Raw genomic sequence first — 21,280 nt, 5'->3', positions numbered from 1 at the left:
GAAATGAGTGAGATTCTGAGCCAGTCTGATATGCAAATTCATGAGCTTTGAAACATCAAGGCATTCCCAAAGACATTCCTAGGAGTTCCACAGGGTTCCAAAGACCCTGACCCATTTGTCCTGCAGCTGCAGTGGCGGTAGGTAATGTTGGCATCTCTTGGCAGGCAGAAATCTGAGCAGAAGTGGGACCCATCCAGGGCTGGATGCTGGCTCAAGGCCCAACAATGCAGAGCAGAGCCACTGGGGTCAAAAGCGAGGATCCCATAGGTCCGGGGGGAGGGGCGGTCAAACGGTAATTCCAAAGGTCAAAGAGCAGAGCTAATACAAAATACCATTAGAATGGCCTGTCGAAAGTGGAATCACAGCTACCATCTGCATTTGGCCAAAGGCTGACGCAGGCAGGAATCAAGGATGGGAAGGCTTTTTCAAAGCATATCAACTGGAAGCATTCGGTTTTCATTCTGTATGGAAGATGCAGAAAGAGGGGCAAGAGAGAAGAAAAGGAAACGGAACCCGTCGAGATTTTTCATTTATTAAGTCAGAGCATTTGTTGAAAATTAAGAACATAAGAACATAAGCAAAGCCATGTTGGATCAGGCCAGTGGCCCATCCAGTCCAACATTCTGTCACACACAGTGGCTAGAAATCCAGTGCCATCTAAAGGACTGTCAGTGAGGCCAGGACACCAGAAGCCCTCCCACTGCCTTCCTTCCAGCACCAAGACAACAGAGCACCACCTCCCCACAAGGAGAATACCATCTATCTCCTGTGGCTAATAGCCACTGATGGACCTCTGCTCCATATATTTGTCCAGTCCCCTCTTGAAGCTGGCAATGCTTGTAGCTGCCACCACCTCCTGTGGCAGGAGGTGCTGCCGGAGCATTCATTTTTTGATATGAAATGCTGCCACCGAGTGGTGCATAGCAAGACGTGCTACGGAAATCAAGGGAGGGGCCTCTAGAGACGTGCGTTTTGACGTGCATGGTATGGAATCCTACAAGGCAGCATAATCCCCTACGCCAATCATCATGATGAACGCTTTGCTACCCAAACACCACTTCCATAACTAGAATCTGGTTCTTTGCAGACCGTGGTTGTTGGAGATCAAGACCCGGCAATGTGAGTGCGGGTGGTGGAGTCTGAGTGCGGTTTCTGCCTGGATGCTCCATTGCTTCAACTCTCTGCATAGCTCTCACAGGAATACATTGCAGTGTCTGCAGCTGTCAGGGGGCTCAGCTGGAGGGAGACTTCGTTCCTGGAGTTGTCCCTGCTGATTTGGCTGCTTAATTGTAGTCGCTGGTTCCTCCAGCTGCAGCATTTCGAATGTCTCCCAGCCGCTTCAGGCCTATCTCTGGGAGCTCCCGGTTCCAGCTAATAGCAGAAGGAGGAGACAGCCCCACCGTAGAGGTATAGAGGATGATGCTATTTAAGCAGGAGGGGCCTGCCAGGGAGCTTTGCATAAAGGGCATAAGGGTCGTAGAATCATAGAGTTGGAAGGGTCCATACAGACCATCTAGTCCAACCCCCTGCCCAGTGCAGGATCAGCCTAAAGCATCTCTGACAAGTAATCATCCAGCCTCTTCTTGAAAACTGCCAGTGAGAAGCAATGTGGATAAAAGGAAACACATGTGTAGGCTTAGGAGATCAAGAGTTTAAGGACAATGGAGGCCATGAAATCCAGGTGTGCAGCTCTGGTGATGAGATCATCACATGTCACATGTATCCATTAACAGGGAAAAACCTCACCAACCAGATTTTAAAGGTTTAAGGGATTTGAATCAGCTTCTGAGTAACTACATGGCATTTTTCTTGAAGAATATTCAGAAGGCACAGTTTTTGAAAACTGAAGTTGCTCATTCCCAGAAAGGGAGAGGGTAAGCAAGCAAAAAAACAAAATGACTATTGCAGGATTTGAACTTACTGCCCTGAGAGTCATGCATCATCCCTTAATTCCCTGCCCCATCAGGAGTGCTGGACAGAAGGGGACCTGCAAGTCCTTTCACTGAGGGCCAAGCTACAAGTGACGAATGACACTTGAACGGCAACTGTATTCCTCCCTGTTCATTTGCCCTCCACTTGCTCTCCATTCGATCCACTTGCCGTTCAAGCGTCACTTGTCACTTGTAGCTTGGCCCTGAGTGGCTGGAATCTTTGGTCTGAGGTCAAATGGTGGATTCAGGGGGTGATTGAGCAGAGCTAATATAAAATATTAATTAATGACTATGGTTACCAGGCCAGGGGAATCCTCCGCCAGGAAGTTTTACGGGTCTGGAACAGGTGTGCAAGCAACATCACTTCTGGTGAAAAATGGAAGTGACATCATGATGTTGAGGTGAGACGCTCTAGGATGTGCCAAATACTCTACAGTTACTCCACATTACCGTTAAGCCAGCTGATGCTTTTCTATGCCTATTAAGTAGCTTAATGGCATGCGGGAGCATTCATTTTTGTATATGAAAGGCATCAATGGGACAGGGCTATTGCGAAGAAGATTAACCTTTAGGGTCTTGTATTAAATCTCTGCTGATGGAAGAGATTGCCATCAATAGAGCTGCAGTTTCACATCTCCTTCCTCCTGCTTCATCCCAAACTATTCTCAAAATACTCGTCATGGTAGATGGGAGACTTCCAATCAAAGCAGGAGTTGGAACAGGTGGCCTGCAGTGAGAGAAAGGAATGGGTGAAAATTGCCTCTCTTCATTAGCAAACCTTTTTCAGCAGGATCCAGGCTTTGTTGATATCCAAAAGGTTATTATTATTATTAATAATAATCCCAACATTGATTCCAATTATCACTATGGTCTTGGAGGTTGTTTTAGGTTTGCTTCACCCTCACTTGGAGGTTCAATTGCCAACCATCTTTCCCTCCATGTAACCTTCAGCTGAAACCTGTGACGAAAGGCTTTGTGTGTATGGGTGAGTGTGTGTATGAACAGCCCTAGAATATAGCTCAAATCCTCAATTCCTTACTGGTTAATGATCATGAACGAGTCACTTTGATGAGAGAGATATCGAATCCAGGCCCTGGGGTCTGTCAGATTGTCACACTTTGGTATGAGGAAGAAACAGCACCGAGAGGGCGGAGCTATGCAAGAAATGGGTGGGGCTATGACAGGGCAAGATTTCCATCACTTCTGTGGAATTTTCGAGAATGACATAATCAGCTCTGCTAGTTAAGGTGGAGGACACTTTGTCACCATTAACATGAAAACAATGCTTCGCCCTTGACTATAAATGCATTAAAAGGGGTTTAGAGTAGACAGACTCATGTAGGATAGGTTCATCAATGGTTACTAGAAAAAGGCATAAAAGAAATCCTTCATAATCAGAGGCAGCTAATCTCTGAATACCTGGAAGCAGCATCAGAGCTTGGCCTCTATGTCTGGTTTGTGACTTTCCTGCAAAACTAGGTTGGCTTCTATGTAAAAGAGGATGATAGACCACATGGATACAACAAAACTTCTCTGTGGGTGGTGGAGTCTGAGCGTGGTTTCTGCCTGGACGCTCCACTGCTTTGCTCCTCTGTGTCTCTCGCACAATAATATGTTGCAGTGTCTGCAGCTCTCAGGGAGCTCAGTTGGAGGTAGACTTCATTCCTAGAGGTGTCCCTGGTGATGCTCATTCGGCTGCTGAATGCCGGATTATATTTAGTACCACCGGAGCTGCTGATCCGTCCTATCCATAACAAGCCTTTCCCGGGTGGCTGGCGGATCCAGTCCCAGTAATTGCCATTGACTTGAGCACCGGAGACAGCACAGGTCAGCTTGAAGGATTCTCCCGGCTTTACCGTTCCTGGGCCAGACTCAGTGAGTTGGAGGCTGGAGGAGAGATCTGCAAAAAAGAGCAGAAAAGAGACTCGGACCCAAGTTTTTCGTTTGTTGGGTGCCTCAGGGCCAAGCTACACATGACGAATGACACTTGAACGGCAAGTGGATTGAGTGGAGGGCAAGTGAACAGAGAGAAATACACTTGCTGTTCAAGTGTCATTTGTCATGTGTAGTTTGGCCCTTAGTTGTCTTTGCACATTGCACAAATCCTCACCTGGTGCCATGCCCAATAGAATCAGAAGAATCAGAACGGATCCCATCTCTTCCCCCTTCTTGTCCACTCTTTCTTTCCTACCAAGTGAAATGGACACAGCCGAAGCACAGAGTGACTTTGGATGCTGGTATTTAAAGAGGAGGAGTTTGTCTGGGGATTTGCATGAAGGGGATTTGCACTGCAGTCCAGGGCTTCATTTCAGAAGAAAGGGGGATAAAAGAACCAGACTTGGCAAGGTCTAGCAGATCAAATTTTCAGGTACTGGGGGATCCTGATGCCTGGATCTACTGATGATCTAACAAAAGGGACAAATGTTTTAATCTAGTCTATGAACACTTGAACCTTTGAAGATGGCTTCTACTGAGTAAGCTCCTGGACTAGGACTTGCTCCTGAGAGTTTTGCGGGTGGCCCTGGAAGGGAGCACTTCCCACCAGGTTGGGCTGCTGCAGCCCCTGGGCCCACTCCTGGGAAAAGATGCGTTTGCTGCTACCACTTGTGCTATTGACTTGTACTCTACATGGTGTTGCCATTAAAGAACATCTTACAGTTGGTGCTCCAGAATTTGGTGGCCAGATTCTTGACCACACAACCATGTTGTCCTTATGATTCGAGTGTAGAAAGGTTTGTTAGTGGTCCACAGTTTCTGAGCACAATACTAAGTGCTCATTTTGATGCATAAAGCAACAAAAGACAAAAGGCCGATTCCCTAAAGGGCCACCTGCTCTTCTTATGAATAGTCCTGCATGTTCACACGGTCACCCAAGGTCCAGCTACCTGCTCCAACCTCTGATGGAGGCGAGGCTGGCAGTGACCAGAAGCATGGTCTTTTTGGTGGTGGCTCCTGCTTATGGAACTTCCTCCCATTGGAGGGTGACTCATCGCAGCATTCCTTTCCTTTCTTTTGAGCAGGATAGGTGGTAGGTAGAATTGGTTTTTGCTGCCTACTTTTTAATTTTTGATTTTATAGCTTATCAGTTTCGTTTCTTTAAAGCTGTCGTGTATTTTTGTCATGTTCTGATTTGAATTTGAGAATTGAGGCGGGTTTTATTTTTAAATTACAAACTGTTGAAAGATAGAAGTGGGTAGCTTATAAACAGCAGCCTCTGATTCAGCAAAAGGAAAGCAGTCTTAATGAATGATTCCCTTTGAGATTGTCTCCCTTCTATAGAAAACCAAAAACAAATATGTGTGGGGTGTAGAGGAAATTCAGTCTACCCACTTCCCTTCAATGGTTTTTATTTTTTTGTAACTGTCTCTGCCTCATTCTCTTCACTGTGTCTCTCTAGCACAGTAATATGTGGCCGTGTCTGCAGCTGTCGAGGAGGTCAGCTGAATGTGGATTTTATTCGTGGAAGAATCGGCTGAGATGCTTATGCGGGGTTGGAATGCTGGAGCGTAAACTGTGCTGTCGTCTTCTGGGTCAATACGTCCCATCCATTCCAGGACTTTCCCAGGAGGCTGCCGCACCCAGTGCCAATAATAATCACCAATTCTTTTACTAGCATCAGAAAATGAGACTGTGCATGTCAAGCTGAGGGTCTCTCCAGGCTTCACTACTCCTGGTCCAGACTGGACCAGCTGCACCTCAGCCCGGACACCTGTACAAAGAGATCAGAAAAATAAAGTCAGACATTCAGGAAGATAAAAGGGCCTTGCAACAGCATCGGGAAAAACTGGTTTCTTGCAACTTTTTTTTTTAATTAGGAAAGAGCGCCTTTCATGAGATGCTTGCAGTCAGTGGGCATGGTTATAGGATTAATATAGACATTTGATCTGATTTTGATTCTAATTAAAATCAATAGAACCCAAAATGCAGAGTTAAGCATTCAGATTGTATGGATTTCTTTGCAATCCGGGTGCAGTGCATAGTGCCTTGGATGTGTCCACAAGAATAGTAAGTAAAGAAGGTGAAAGGAGTCAGAGATGGATGGACGCGTATCTCCCGTCCACCAGAGTACTTACAGAATGGACCAAGAGTTAGAAAAACCAAAGAGCAAATCAAGCACTTCATGATGTTTTTGAGTAAAGAGCTTTGTCGTATATCTTGAGCAGTCCAATTCGAGATCTCAGGTCTCAGATTTGTGGCTCTGCACTTATAAAGGAAGCTCTCCCAGGGAAATTTGCATGTACTTTTCAGGCACGAGATTTAAGAGCCAGTGGTTTGGGGAAGAAGGAGAGGTATGTGTGGGGAAGCATCTATGCTGGATGTAGAAAATACAGTTTGCGTGAAATACATTTCTGTGGGTCAGTGTTCAAACTTTAACTAGTTTCAGAATTATTCTTTTTCCTTTTTTATTCCTTTTTTATTCTTATTCCTTTTTTCTTGTCCTGTTGTGGATTTTTTAAACTGCAGAACATTAAACAAAATGCAGCTTTGGAAAAGTTGGTGCTTTGGGCAATAAACACATCCCACACACAGTATCTTGGGTGAAACTAGGTCATAACTTTATTGATTATATCCGCCGGAACATTATGGCACCATAAGGCACAGATCCACCCCTGTTGGGCTCTGCTGGGCTCTACGGCATCATACCCTGTTGATTTCACTCCTCACTACAAATCCTACTATCTCCAGGCTCCGCTCCACAAACATCTCCATGAATTCCTCAACCTGGAGCTGGCCGCCCTGCCTTTCTACCACACAGAGACCCTTTATACAATACTTTTGATACATGTTCTTCACTTCTTGCGAGATGAGATGTTAGCTGGGAAACGTAGTTTTAAAAGTTGTGCGAAAGTATTGAATAGATGTTTGCATGCTCCCAGGACATGTGCCAGCAGAGGGTGCTCAAGTCCTGCTAGGGAAATGGGACCCTGAAGGCCCCACTTCAGTATCTGCATAAACAGAATGCTGAAACGTAGAGCCAAGCTACAAGTGACAGCTGACACAGGTTGGACTCTTGTCAGCTTCCCTCAAGTTTTGATGGGAAATGTAGGCATCCTGGTCCTGCAGCTGTAATGGAGAGCCAAGCTGTAAAACCAGGACGCCTACATTTCCCATCAAAACTTGAGGGAAGCTGACAAGTGTCCAAACTGTGTAAGGCATCGCTTGTAGCTTGGCTCGTAGTCAGCAGTCTGTCCATGCAATCTGTTCTGATGTGCTCCATCCGTTTCAGCCCTGTCTCTTTATAGTGCCAGATCCAGTCCCAATATTAACCACTGACTTGGACCCCAGAGATAGGCCCTTCAGATTTCACCATTCTTGGCCCAAGCTGAGTCATCTCGAGACGTGAAAAGATATTTTAAAAAGTGCAGGGGTTTCTCATGTGTCTTTAGTCAGGGCATATGGGAAGACACTCTGGAGAAAAAGAACAACAAGCAATATGGATTTCATGTTGTCACCTAGGGGCGGTGTCGGACTGCGTTACGGCTCAATAAACACACCAGACACTTGTGTGGGTTATAAAAATGGCCACAACTTTATTGATTACAGCTATATGGAGCATTGGCCTGGCATCTGGGCTGGATCCCCGTTGGCATCGTAGGCCTCACTGCCGAACCGAGGCATCACCCGCCAGCCTCCCGCTGGCACCTTGGCACATGCTGTTCCGTCGCCGGCTCCGCCTGGCGACCCGTGCCTCCAGATCCGTCGGGGTGAGCAGCTCGCAGGCCCGCTCACCCTGTTGGGATCCAGCCCAATGCCTCAAAAACCGCCAACCCCTAAAGTTGTGACAGAGCCCCCTCAATAGCTCTGAAAATGCGGAGGGTGGGAGGGTGAAACTTGCTGCCTCAGATGCTCGGGCAATAATGGCGTTGACCACGCGGCTGGACCTTCGCGGGATGGATGCTCCGCCTCCACTCTTCTCCCCGCCTCCACTCCATCCGGCCCCGGGTGCCAACTCCGCTTGCTGGTGAGTCAGCCGCTGCTTTTTCTCTCCTTTTCACAGTATCCTCTCTCTTTCTTTTGGACAGTATGAACCAAACAGTGAGGGCATGGATCAACCCTGGGTAGGGCTTTTTAACTCATAAGGAGCCTTTTGCATAAAGGGTTTACAGCGCAGGTTGCATTTAGGCCGTTCCCACAAAAGGCACCGAAAAAATGGAAACCAACCAGCATACAACTATTTTGCAAATAGAGACGTCTGGAATCCTGGATGCCCGCATTCCGTGAGTGGGTCGTCCCTACAAGGATGTGTGGAAACGGCCTTAGGAAGAAAAGATTAGAAAAGGAAGCACCCTTGCTACAATTAAAAGTTCATTTTTCCAGGGATGTATTTAGGGGAAAAAATGCATTCTCTGTGAGCCTTTCATTCTAATTCAAACCGTATCTTCAACACTAGACTACAGCAGGGAATTGTTAAGTAAACCTATCCTTGAAGACAGTTCAGATTGCTCAGACAGTGGTTTGATCGATCCCGTCCCCAATTATTCTGTTGATCGCTCCCCAAAGAGTTGTGACTCTGAATGGAGGGAGAGAGTCCACACTGCTCAGAACAGCAGCCAGTCCCCATTACCATGGGTGGTAGAGAGTGCCCTCGGGTCATAGCTGACATATGGCAACCCCTGGTTGGGTTTTCATGGCAAGAGACTAGTGAAGGTGGTTTACCATTGCCTGCCTCTGCAACTCTCTTCTTCATTGGATGCTAAACAAGGCCAACCCTGCTTAGCTTCTGAGATTTGATGAGATCAGGTTTACCAGGGCTATCCAGATCAGGGCACAAAACAGCCTACAACCATTTTGCAGACCAGGGCAGGGCAGGGAGCCAAACAGCTTGGAACCATTTTGCAAATGGAAACATCTGGAATCCCAGGGAAAAGCCACCAGTGTTCAGTGGATGGGCTGTCCCTTTAAGAGCCTGTGGAGATGGCCTTGGTCTTCATGTTCTGTTTGTGACCCTCCCACACAACTAGCTGGCCTCTATATGAAACTGGATGATGGAAGAAACAGAGCACTGAGCTGATTCAGTGGGGCTTTTGTTTCCTAAAGGCTGGAGATGAAGACCCAATAACATCTGTGTGGGGGTGAAGCCTGACTGAGGTTTCTGCCTGGATGCTTCATTGCTTTGCCTCTCTGTGTTGCTCTCTTGCACAGTAATAGGATGCAGTGTCTGTAGGTGTCACGGACGTCAGCTGGAAGTGGATTTCATTCCTGGAGTTGTCCCTGGTGATGTTGCTTCGGCTGCTGAATGCTGGATTGTAGCCAATGCGACCAGAGCTCCAGATCTGTCCAACCCATAGCACAGGTCAGTGTGAAGGATGCTCCTGTCTTCACTGTTCCTGGGCCAGACTCAGGGCCAAGCTACACATGACGAAAGACACTTGCCTGGCAAGTGGATTGAGTGGAGGGCAAGTGAACAGGGAGAAATACACTTGCCATTCAAGTGTCATTTGTCACTTGTAGCTTGGCCCTCAGTCAGCTGGAGGCTGGAGGAGAGGTCTGCAAAAAAGGGCAGAAATGAGAGTCACACTTGAGATTCTCTTTTCTTGCATGCCTCAGTTGACTCTTCAAGAGGTACAAGTCCCCACCTGGTGCAATGCTCAGTAGAATGAGAAGAATCATCATGGCTCCCATCTCTTTTCCGTCTCGCTCAATCCTTCCATCCTACCTGGTGAAATTGACACGGCCGAACCATAGAGTCGCTTTGCTTGATGGTACTTAAAGAGGAGGAGTTTTCTGGGGGATTTGCCTAAAGACTGTACAGTCCAGGGCTGCATTTCAGAACAGGGATAAAAAGAGGTCTATGATGCAAGATCGAGGAGATCAATTTTTCAAATACTATAGGATCAGTCTGCATGGAACTACTGATGTTCTAGTTCTAGATTAGGGGTGCTTGGAAGGTGGCTTCTACTGAGTCAGCCCAACTAGCTCCTGGACCAGGACTTGTTTCTGGGGCCCTGAATGGGGGCACTTTTCACCAGTTTTGGCTGGTGCCACACCTGTATCCACTTCTTGAAAATGATGCACTTGCTAATACCACTTGTGCTATTAATGTGTCCGCTACATGGTGTTGCCACTGAAGAATGAGTTGGTGCATTAGAATTTGGTGGCCAGGTTCTTGACCACACAACAGTGTTGATCGTACGACACGAGTGTGGAAACATTTGTTAGTGGTTCACAGATTTGGGGGACAATATTGAGTGCTTGGATTTAAAGTATAAAGTCTTAGGAGCCAAAAAGCGAAGTCTGTAAAGAACCCCTTGCTCCCCCTACAAATAGGCGTGCATGTTCACACTGTCACCCAAGTTTTTGCTGGTGCCACGCTTGTAATTGTAGAAATTTTCCTCGAATTTCTCCTGACTTCCTTGAATTCTCCTCGAAGTCAGGAGACATGCAAGGAACAGCAGAGTGAGCCCATGAAACAAACATGGGAACCGATCAGTGGAAATTCAGTGAGGCCCAGGGTTATTTATAGATGGGACATAAAAGGCACTGGTGACAACCCACTTCCCCCTTCCTTTTTTGTACAGGTCCCTGCTTTACTCTCCTCACTGTGGATCACTAGCACAGTAATACATGGCCGTGTCTGCAGCTGCCATGGAGCTCAGCTGAAGGTGGATCTTATTTGTGGAAGAATCAGCTGAGATGGTTATACGGGATTGGAAGGCCGGAGCGTAACCTGTGCTGTCATCTGATGGAGCTATCCCTCCCATCCATTCCAGGCCTTTCCCAGGAGGCTGCCGGATCCAGCTCCAAACATAATTATTGATGTTGTCACTACTATCATTAAATGAGACTGTGCATGTCAGGCTGAGGGTCTCTCCCGGCTTCACCACTTCAGATCCAGGTTGGACCAACTGCACTTCAGACTGGACCCCTGTGCAAAAGAACACAAAAAATAAAGTCACCTTAATGGAGACAGAACAGCTTTGCAAGGCCATCGGGAGAAACGCACTTCTTGTTGCTCATGTTTGCGAAACAACAGCCACTTCTCAAGGTCCGTGCAATGGATCAGGGATGGACTAATGTGTAACTGAGACATTTTTTATCTTAATTTTAACCCCAGAGAAAATCAAAAGGTAAAGTCAAGCACACAAATCCCATTGATTTCCATGTAACCTGGGTGTAGTGATGTATCCATGGCAGTAATATGAGGAAGTTACAATAAGAGAGAGGGATTGCTGTTCAGATCTATCCCACGAAATACTTACCAAATGGACCAAGGTTTAAAATAATCAAAGAGCAGAAGAACCACTTCATGATTTTCCCTTCAGTTGTTTTTTTTTTAAATGTGGAACTAGTCAGTTTAGAGGCACTTGAGCCCTCAGGTCCTTTAGGTCTGTGGCTTTGCTCTTAAAAAGGAAGCTCTTCTGTGGGAATTTGCATGCGATTGTCAGTCAGGAGATTTAAGGCTGTGCCTTTTGGAGCAGAATCAGGGCTTGGTGGGCACCTCTGCTGCCACCTGTTGGATAAAGAGTCAATGGCTCATGTTAGAGAGTTTTCTGAAGGTTGGCCTCAGAAGGCATAACTATCTACTACACTTCAAATAAACATCTATAATATATAATCAGAAGGGAATTCTGGGAACTGTAGTTCAGTGTGAGTTGGGTGTAAGCCAAATACCCCAAAGTCAGATATGTAAGATGTATAGAAAAGTTTATTAACGTACATAACTATTGTGTGAATTTAAGATGCCCCCCTTTTTTTCTTGATGACACGTGCAGGAAAAAACAATCTATCTTTCAGGTAAAGAGTATTGCTAACAGGATTACCAACACCTTTGCCCATGAGATTCCCTGAGGTTTTCTATGACATTCAAGGGTCTCTCGACATCTGAAGTCTTTTAAAGAGTTGAGTGTGGGTTCCCCAGACCCAATTCAGGTTTATGCAGCCACATAGCAGATAAAAAGTAAATGGCTGTTAAAAAATATAGGAGAACACAAAGGGCCTCCAAATACCTCTCTAGAAGTTGAAGGGGTTCCTCCCTCCCCTCTCAAGCCGTTTCCCCCATCACAGCAGCATGGGTGAGAATCCCCCTCCCCGTTTTACTGCTCCACTTGCACAGCATAATCCATTTTGAGTAGGACAAAACAGGGGAAATACCTCCCTCACTTGCTATTTTGACATGGAGAAATGGCTTGAGGGGGGAGGGAATAGCCTTTCCTCTGTGGAGGCGGTCTGTGGCCATTTGGGTTCCCCCTTATTTTTAAACACTTATTCCCCAAAGCTGCTGTGTAGTTGCTGGGAACTCAAGTTGGGTCTGGGGGACTGGGGCCCAACTCTTTAAAAACTTGCACATCTAGAGAGACCCTAAAATCTAATTTGTGCTGTACATGTGCCTCATGCTTTCCCCCAAGGAGGTGCTTCAGAGAACATTGGCACATTTATTAAATGTACATCTTTATCTCTTCACTTCTTGTGGCCCATGTTTGCGAAGCAACAGCCGCTTCTCAAAATATATGCAATGGATCAGGGATGGACTAATGTGTAACTGAGGGCCAAGCTACAAGTGACGAACGACACTTGAACCGCAAGTGGATTGAGTGGAGGGCAAGTGAACAGGGAGAAATACACTTGCCGTTCAAGTGTCATTCGTCACTTGTAGCTTGGCCCTAAGACATTTTTCGTCTTAATTTTAACCCCAGAGAAAATCACAATGCAAAGTCAGGCACACAAATCCCATTGATTTCCTTGTAACCTGGGCGTAGTGATGTACCCGTGACAATAATATGATGAAGGTACAAAAAGAAACAAGGATTCCTGTTCAGATCTATCCCACAAAATACTTACCAAATGGACCAAAATTTAAAATAATCAAGGAGCAGATGAACCGCTTCATGATTTTCCCTTTAGGTGTCAGTTTTTTTAAAAAATCTGAAAGTAGTCAGTTTAGAGGCACTTGAGCCCTCAGGTCCTTTAGGTCTGTGGCTTGATCTTAAAAATGAAGCTCTTCTGTGGGAATTTGCATGCGATTGTCAGTCAGGAGATTTAAGGCTGTGCCTTTTGGAGCAGAATCGGGGCTTGGTGGGCATCTCTGCTGCCACCTGTTGTATAAGGAGTCAATGGCTCATGATAATCCCCCCACCCCCGTTTTTACTGCTCCACGTGCACAGAATAATCCACATAGAGAAGATCAAAACAGGGGGAAAACCTCCCTTACATGCTCTTTTTTACATGGGGAAATGGCTTGAGGGGGGAGGGAATAGCCTGTCCTCCGTGGAGGCGGTCTGTGGCCATTTGGGTTCCCTTTTATTTTTTAACACTTATTCCCCAAAGCTGCTGTGTAGTTGCAGGGAACTAAGACCTAACTCTCTAAAAACATGCAGACCTAGAGAGACCCTATGATGGTATAAAACTTAATTTGTGATGTTCATATGCCCTCCTACTTTTCCCCAAGGAGGTGCTTCAGAGAACATTGGCACATTTACTTATTACATTTACATTGTTATCCTAACAATGATCCCACGGCATTCTACACGCCCTTCTCTAAAATATACCCCAAACCTCGGCAAGGCAGGCGTCATTGATGCTGAGATGTCTTAAGTGTTCTCGTTCATGGCTGAGCAGAATTTGATCTCGGGCCTCTCCAGTTTATGTACCGAGGGCCCCGTGTTCCTTCAACTTCACCATGCCAGCCTCGAGGGCCATGCATGTGTTTGTTTCCCCCTCATTCCACTTAGTGGACATGGAAACATTTGTGTGGGACGTCCCACACATGATGGGATATTCCCCCATGGGTCAGTAAAGACTCGGTGCTTGCACAGGGGCTTTGATGGGAGTGTGGAAAGGTTTGTTAGCGGTTCACAGTTTGGGAGCACAATACCAGCTGCTGGTTTTATTTTATAAAGCCCTAGAAGCCAAAAGGCTAAGTATCTAAAGGACTACCTGCTACTCCTATGAATAGGTCAACATAGTCCCTTTGTCACCGAAGGTCCTGCTTTTTCTTCCAACCTCTGATGGAAGCAAAGCTGGCAGTGACCAGAAGCGTGGCCTTTTTGCTGGTGGGAATAAACTTACCATACAGTCTACTTGCTTTAGTAAAGAAAATATGAGTCCTTTTATTTAGGAACTTCACTCAGGATAGAGGAGAGGAGAGGTAAAATCTAATTTAAGCTGTTTAAGCGAGGATGCCAGTGGATGCAATGAGCAAGCCCTGTGGCTTCCATGACAGTAAAATGGAGTATGTGTGTGTGTGTGTGTCTGTGCGTACATTCAAGCAAGGAAGAAGAAGGAAGGAAGGAAATGATAACTAAATCATTATGTAGGCCCCAGAAACCTAATTAAAGGATTCCATGTTTAGGCCATCAGCAGAGTCTGTCATGTGGCATAGGAAGTGTGGTTGTATATAGGTGGTTGTGAGCTGCTGGCTAGTGTGTATATGCAGGAATGAAATTATCAATATCATACACTTGGTTTATATTTAGAAAAGAAATAAGAATTCTTTAGTGAAGGAACTCCATATTCTGATAGGAAAGGAGGAGGCAGATCCTAAGTGCCTATCTAGTCTAAGGATGGAGATGGATAGCAGATGGATAGCCTGCATCCTTGCTGCCAAGAGCAAGGGGGGAGGAGAGGTGTTGCCTGGAAGAGAAGGAGTGAGAGGGAGGAAGTCAGGAAGAGGAAATCCTGAGAATATCAATCTGCATATTAAAGGACAGTCAAAGCAGTGAAGAGTAAACAGAGTGCCCTGACCTCTCTATCTTTCTGACTCTTTGGTTTGTCCTCCTCTGAAACCTGAGGAGAGGGACAACAGTGCATCCTCTTCTTCCAACAGGAAGCAAGTTCCCTAAGAGTGGCAATCTACAGATCAAAGCTATAGCATCAGGTTGAGGAGCATTATCTCTCTTTTCTCTATACTGAGCTCCCCCTGTCCATCAACGGCTAGTAGCAAATGTGACTAAAGTGAAGCTCCATAATGAGAGGCAGCTAATCTCTGAACGGGGGGGGGGGGGAGCACCAGATCCTTGGTATTTATTTCCTGTTTGTGACCCTCACACATGAGTAGTGGGCCACTGGATGATGGACAAGATGGATTACTGATCTGATTCAGTGGGGCTTTTGTTTTCTTAAGGCTGGAGATGAAGACCCAATAACATCCGTGTGTGGGTGAAGCCTGACTGAGGTTTCTGCCTGGACGCTCCATTGCTTTGCCTCTCTGCGTGGCTCTCTCGCACAGTAATAGTTTGCAGTGTCTGTAGCTGTCACGGACCTCAGCTGGAGGTGGATTTCATTCCTGGAGTTGTCCCTGGTGATGCTGCTTCGGCTGCTGAATGCTGGATTGTAACCAATGCGACCAGAGCTCCAGATCTGTCCTACCCATACCAGCCCTTTCCCTGGCAGCTGGCAGACCCAGCTCCAGTTATAGTCACTGACTTGAGCACCGGAGACAGCACAGGTCAGTGTGAAGGATGCTCCTGTCTTCACTGTTCCTGGGCCAGACTCAGTCAGCTGGAGGCTGGAGGAGAGGTCTGCGAAAAAGGGCAGAAATGAGAGTCACACTTGAGATTCTCTTTTCCTGAGTGCCTCAGTTGACTCTTCAAGAGGTACAAGTCCCCACCTGGTGCAATGCTCAGTAGAATGAGAAGAATCATCATGGCTCCCATCTCTGTTCCGTCTCGCTCAATCTTCCTTCCTACCTGGTGAAATTGACACGGCCGAACCACCAAGTCCTTTTGGATGACAGTACTTAAAGAGGAGGAGTTTTCTGGGGAATTTGCATAAAGAGTGTACAGTCCAGGGCTGCATTTCAGAACAGGGATAAAAAGAGGTCTATGATGCAACATCGAGGACAGTGATGGCGAACCTTTTTGAGCCCAAGTGCCCAAACTGCAACACAAAACCCACTTATTTGTTTCAAAGTGCCAACACTGCAATTAAACCTGAATACTGAGGTTTTAGTTTAGAAACAACAACATAGAGCAGAACCACAAGTGACAAAAGGCACAGATTGGACGCTTGTCAGCTTCCCTCAAGTTTTGATGGGAAATTTAGGCATCCTAGTCTTGCAGCTTCGCTCTCTGACTGCTGTCCAATGGACTTTTCAACTGTCACTTGTCCAACATTCCGCCAAGCTGCCTACATTTCCCATCAAAACTTGAGGGAAGCTGACAAGTGTCCAACCTGTGCCTTTTGTCACTTGTGGTTCTGCTCTCATACAGCTGTCTGAACGAATTAACATATTTTGTCTTAAAAGAGCCCCCCCCTCCACAAATGAAAGTAAAGGAGCAGAGCAGAATGAATGCAAGCAGCTTGCATTCCTTTGGAGCTCAGCACCACTCGCCTTGCACTCATTCATTTTCTGTCTCTCTCCCTCCCCGCTCCCCAGTCACAAATGAAAGTAAAGGAATTTAGCAGAAGGAATCCAAGCAGCTCACTGTTCCTTTGAAGCCCTGCACCACTCGCCTTGCACTCATTCACTCATTTTTTCTCTCCCCGCCCCCTTCACAAATGAAAGTAAAGTTGCAGAGCAGAAGGAATCCAAGCAGCTTACCGTTCCTTTGAAGCCCAGCACCACTCAGCTTGCTGCTCAGAGGAAAAAGAATCATGTGGGCAGGGCCAAAACCCACGTGACCTCACTTCAGCTCTACTGGAACGCCGTTCCTGTGCTTTCGGGCTGCAAATGAGACCTGGGAAAAGGAATCACATGGACGGGGCCAAAACCCACGCCTCCAAATGAGATCTGGCTCGCGTGCCCTCAGAAAGGGCTCTGCGTGCCGGCTGTGGCATGCGTGCCATAGGTTCGCCATCGCTGATCGAGGAGATCAAATTTTCAAATACTATAGGATCAGGCTGCATGGAATTACCGATGTTCTAGTTCTATCTTACAGGAATGCTTGGAAGTTGGCAGCTACTGAGTCAGCCCAACTAGTTCCTGGACCAGGACTTGTTTCTGGGGCCCTGAACGGGGGCACTTTTCACCAGCTATGGCTGGTGCGACACCTGTATCCACTTCTTGAAAATGATGCACTTGCTAATACTACTTGTGCTATTAATGTGTCCGCTACATGGTGTTGCCACTGAAGAATGAGTTGGTGCATTAGAATTTGGTGGCCAGGTTCTTGACCACACAACAGTGTTGATCGGACGACACGAGTGTGGAAACATTTGTTAGTGGTTCACAGTTTTGGGGGACAATACTGAGTGCTTGGATTTAAAGTATAAAGTCTCAGAAACCAAAAAGCGAAGTCTGTAAAGAACCCCTTGCTCCCCCTACGAATAGGCCTGCATGTTCACACTGTCACCCAAGTTGTTGCTTTATTTCCAACCTCTGATGGAAGCAAGGAGGGCAGTGACCAGAAGCGTGGCCTTTTTGCTGGTGCCACGCTTGTAATTGTACAAATTCTCCTCGAAGTCAGAATTTCTCCTGACTTCCTTGAATTCTCCTCGAAGTCAGGAGGCATGCAAGGAACAGCAGAGTGAGCCCATGAAACAAACATGGGAACCGATCAGTGGAAATTCAGGGCCAAGCTACACATGACGAATGACACTTGAACGGCAAGTGTATTTCTCCCTGTTCACTTGCCCTCCACTCAATCCACTTGCCGTTCAAGTGTCATTCGTCATGTGTAGCTTGGCCCTCAGTTAGGCCCAAGGTTATTTATATATGGGATATAAAAGGCATTGGTGACAACCCCCTTCCCCCTTCCTTTTTTGTACAGGTCCCTGCTTTACTCTCCTCACTGTGGATCTCTAGCACAGTAATACGTGGCCGTGTCTGCAGCTGCCATGGAGCTCAGATGAAGGTGGATCTTATTTGTGGAAGCATCAGCCGAAATGGTTATACGGGATTGGAAGGCTGGAGCGTAACCTGTGCTGTCATCTGATGGAGCTATCAGTCCCATCCATTCCAGGCCTTTCCCAGGAGGCTGCCGGATCCAGCTCCAAGCATAGTCTTCGATGCCTTTACTACTATCATTAAATGAGACTGTGCATGTCAGCCTCAGGGTCTCTCCCAGCTTCACCACTTCTGATCCAGGTTGGACCAACTGCACTTCAGACAGGACCCCTGTGCAAAAGAACGCAAAAAATAAAGTCACCTTAATGGAGACAGAATAGCTTTGCAAGGCCATCGGGAGAAACACACTTCTTGTGGCCCCTGTTTGTGAAACAACAGCCACTTCTCAAAATCCATGCAATGGATCAGGGAGGGATTAATATGTAACTGAGACACTTTTTGTCTTAATTTTAACCCCAGAGAAAATCACAAGGTAAAGTCAAGCACACAAATCCCATTGATTTCCTTGTAACCTGGGCATAGTGATGTACCCGTGACATTAATATGATGAAGGTACAAAAAGAAACAGGGATTCCTGTTCAGATCTATCCCACAAAATTGGGAATTAAGAATAGGAAAGATTAAGGAAAAATGGCATTTATATTTAAAATGGGTCATGGAGGGTCAACAATGGGACGTTCGGTGGAAGCTCCTAAGCTTGTGCCCCTGGCTAGAAAGGATGAGTAGCTAAAGGGAGGGGGGAGGGATAAGGGTATGAAAATACAGATGAATAACTTGAATGGGAAATAGCCATCCAAAATACACTAAAACTCTCAACCCTCCCCGGCTATAGGATACAATACCTTCAGCGATGAATTAAGCAAGGAGGAAGAGGAAGGAGAATCAAGGAGGAATAGAAGAAGGAGAGGACTCAGAGACTAACTCCTCTTATCTGGATGATTCTTACAAGGGATTTCTGCCGAAGATATAGAAACTGTATATGAACTTATGGAGAGGGGTGGGAGGGCAATGGGTATATATGTATGGGAATAAGGATGTTTTGAAGGACTGGAAATAAAATTTTTAAAAAAAAGATCTATCCCACAAAATACTTACCGAATGGACCAAGATTTAAAATAATCAAAGAGCAGATGAACCACTTCATGATTTTCCCTTCAGTTAGTTATTTTAAATTCTGGAAGTAGTCAGTTTAGAGCCACTCGAGCCCTCAGGTCTTTTAGATCTGTGGCTTTTCTCTTAAAAAGGAAGCTCTTCTGTGGGAATTTGCATGCGATTGTCAGTCAGGAGATTTAAGGCTGTGCCTTTTGGAGCAGAATCAGGGCTTGGTGGGCACCTCTGCTGCCATCTGTTGGATAAAGAGTCAATGGCTCATGTTAGAGAGTTTTCTGAAGGTTAGCCTCAGAAGGCATAACTATCTACTACACTTCAAATAAACATCTATAATATATAATCAGAAGGGAATTCTGGGAACTGTAGTTCAGTGTAAGTTGAGTGTAAGCCAAATACCCCAAATTCTGTTATGTCAGATGTAAAGAAAAGTTTATTAACGTATATAGCTATAGTGTGAATTTAAGATGCCCCCTTTTTTTCTTGATGACACGTGCAGGAAAAAACAATCTATCTTTCAGGTAAACAGCAGTGCTCACAGGGGATTACCAACACCTTTGCCCATGAGATTCCCCGAGGTTTTCTATGACATTTAAGGGTCTCTCTACACATGAAGTTTTTTAAAGAGTTGAGTGTGGGTTCCCCAGACCCAATTCAGGTTTATGCAGCCACACAGCAAATAAAAAGTAATGGTTGTTAAAAAATATAGAACCCAAAGGGCTTCAGAATGCCTCTACAGAAGGAGAAGGGGCTCCTCCTTCCCCTCTCAAACCATTTCCCCCATCACAGCAGCATGGATGAGAATCCCCCCCCCATTTTATTGCTCCACTTGCACAGAATAATCCACTTGGAGTAGAACAAAACGGGGGGGAAACCTCCCTCACATGCTATTTTGACAAGGGGAAATGGCTTGAGGAGGGAGGGAAGAGCCTCTCCTCTGTGGAGGCGGTCTGGGCCATTTGGGCTTTATTTTTAAACACTTATTCCCCAAAGCTGCTGTGTAGTTGCAGGGAACTCAAGTTGGGTCTGGGGAACTGGGGCCCAACTCTTTAGAAACGTGCACATCTAGAGAGACCCTAAAATCTAATTTGTGCTGTACACGTGCCTCATGCTTTTCCCCAAGGAGGTGCTTCAGAGATCATTGGCACATTTACTTGTTAAATTTACATTTTTATCCTAACCATGATCGCAGGGCATTCTACATGCCCTTCTCTGAAATATACCCCAAACCTCGGCAAGGCAGGCGTCATTGATGCTGAGATGTCTTAACTGTTCTCGTTCATGGCTGAGCAGAAATTTGATCCCGGGCCTTTCCAGTTTATTATCAAGCGTGCTCAACCGGGAATTAGCATAGTTGGGCCAGAAGTGAAGAGCTGACAATGAAGGAGGGCAGGCAGGGCTGCCCCCGTGCACAATTTCAAGGTCAAGGGGGGCTTGTGGAGGGAGTATGGGGAGGGACAAGGCAGCTTAATCACCAAACAACACTTCTCTCTGGGGTTGCTTCTTCATTTCTTTTCCTACTGGCTCAGTGTGTGTTTCCTACCAAATGAAATGGACACAGCCAAACCACAGTATGGCGTTGGATGATAGTATTTAAAGAGGATAAGAGCCCTGTAGCACAGAGTGGTAAGCTGCAGAACTGCAATCCAAGGTCTGCTCTGATCCTGGTAAAAGCCGGGTTCAGGTAGCCAGCTCAAGGTTGACTCAGCCTTCCATCCTTCCAAGGTTGGTAAAATGGAGGTAAAGTGTAGATGACTGGGGAAGGCAATGGCAAACCACCCCTAACAAAAAGTCTGCCAAGAAAATGTCATGATGGGACATCCCCCCCTGGGTCAGTAATGACTCGGTGCTTGCACAGAGGACTTTGATGTGAGTGTGGAAAGATTTATTAGAGGTTCACAGTTTTGGGGCACAATACCAGCTGCTGCTTTTATTTTATAAAGCGCTGGAAGCCAAAAGGCTAAGGGCCAAGCTACACATGACGAATGACACTTGAACGGCAAGTGGATTGAGTGGAGGGCAAGTGAACAGGGAGAAATACACTTGCTGTTCAAGTGTCATTCGTCATGTGTAGCTTGGCCCTGAGTATCTAAAGAACTACCTGCTACCCCTATGAATAGGTCAGCATACTCCTTTGTCACTGAATGTCCTGCTTTTTCTTCCAACCTCCGATGGAAGCAAGCCTGGCGGTGACCAGAAGCGTGGGCTTTTTGCTGGTGCTTATATACTGCCCTTCTGGACAGATTAGTGCCGCACTCAGCGCGGTGAACCAAGTCAGTGTAACCATTAGCCCCACAATACAGCTGAGGAGCTGAGGCTGAGAGGAGTGACTGACCCAAGGCTGCCTGCTGAGCTCATGGCAGGAGTGGGATTCGAACTAGCAGAGTGCTGATTTGCAACCCACCCTCTTAACCACAATGCTACAGCAGCTCTCTGAAATTGTAGAAATTCTCCTCGAAGTCAGGAGGCATGCAAAGAACAGCAGAGTGAGCCCATGAAACAAGCATGGGAACCGATC

At 46.3% G+C, this 21,280-nt stretch overlaps 1 protein-coding gene and 1 gene segment (V, D, J or C); both read right to left on the bottom strand.

The window, feature by feature from the left end:
* Window positions 1-1,283: 1,283 nt before the first annotated feature.
* LOC129339975 (uncharacterized) lies at window positions 1,284-6,095 on the bottom strand. Its single transcript, XM_054994530.1, has 5 exons — window positions 6,005-6,095; window positions 5,316-5,640; window positions 4,042-4,232; window positions 3,453-3,831; window positions 1,284-1,452 (listed from the first exon to the last, which is right to left on the bottom strand). The coding sequence occupies exons 1-5, from the start codon at window positions 6,051-6,053 to the stop codon at window positions 1,284-1,286; spliced, it is 1,113 nt and encodes a 370-aa protein (XP_054850505.1). The 5' UTR covers window positions 6,054-6,095.
* An 11,501-nt stretch (window positions 6,096-17,596) lies between these two features.
* On the bottom strand, window positions 17,597-18,799 carry LOC129339974 (immunoglobulin heavy variable 4-61-like). The segment is given in 2 exon segments: window positions 17,597-17,925; window positions 18,751-18,799. Coding segments are annotated over 2 exon segments (378 nt in total).
* Window positions 18,800-21,280: the final 2,481 nt, after the last annotated feature.

The sequence above is a fragment of the Eublepharis macularius genome, chromosome 12 (assembly GCF_028583425.1).
Source record: "Eublepharis macularius isolate TG4126 chromosome 12, MPM_Emac_v1.0, whole genome shotgun sequence".
Taxonomy (NCBI): domain Eukaryota; kingdom Metazoa; phylum Chordata; class Lepidosauria; order Squamata; family Eublepharidae; genus Eublepharis; species Eublepharis macularius.
The sequence above is the reverse complement of the archived record's forward strand: the minus strand, read 5'-3'. Positions and strand labels throughout refer to the sequence as shown.

Excerpts from the sequence above, each read along its gene's own strand:
- LOC129339975 (XM_054994530.1), bottom strand. The coding sequence starts at position 6,053 with ATGAAGTGCTTGATTTGCTCTTTGGTTTTTCTAACTCTTGGTCCATTC. Across the intron at positions 5,641-6,004 it reads TCTAACTCTTGGTCCATTCT|GTGTCCGGGCTGAGGTGCAG; the intron begins GTAAGTACTCTG and ends CTCTTTGTACAG. Across the intron at positions 3,832-4,041 it reads TCTATTGGGCATGGCACCAG|ATCTCTCCTCCAGCCTCCAA; the intron begins GTGAGGATTTGT and ends TCTTTTTTGCAG.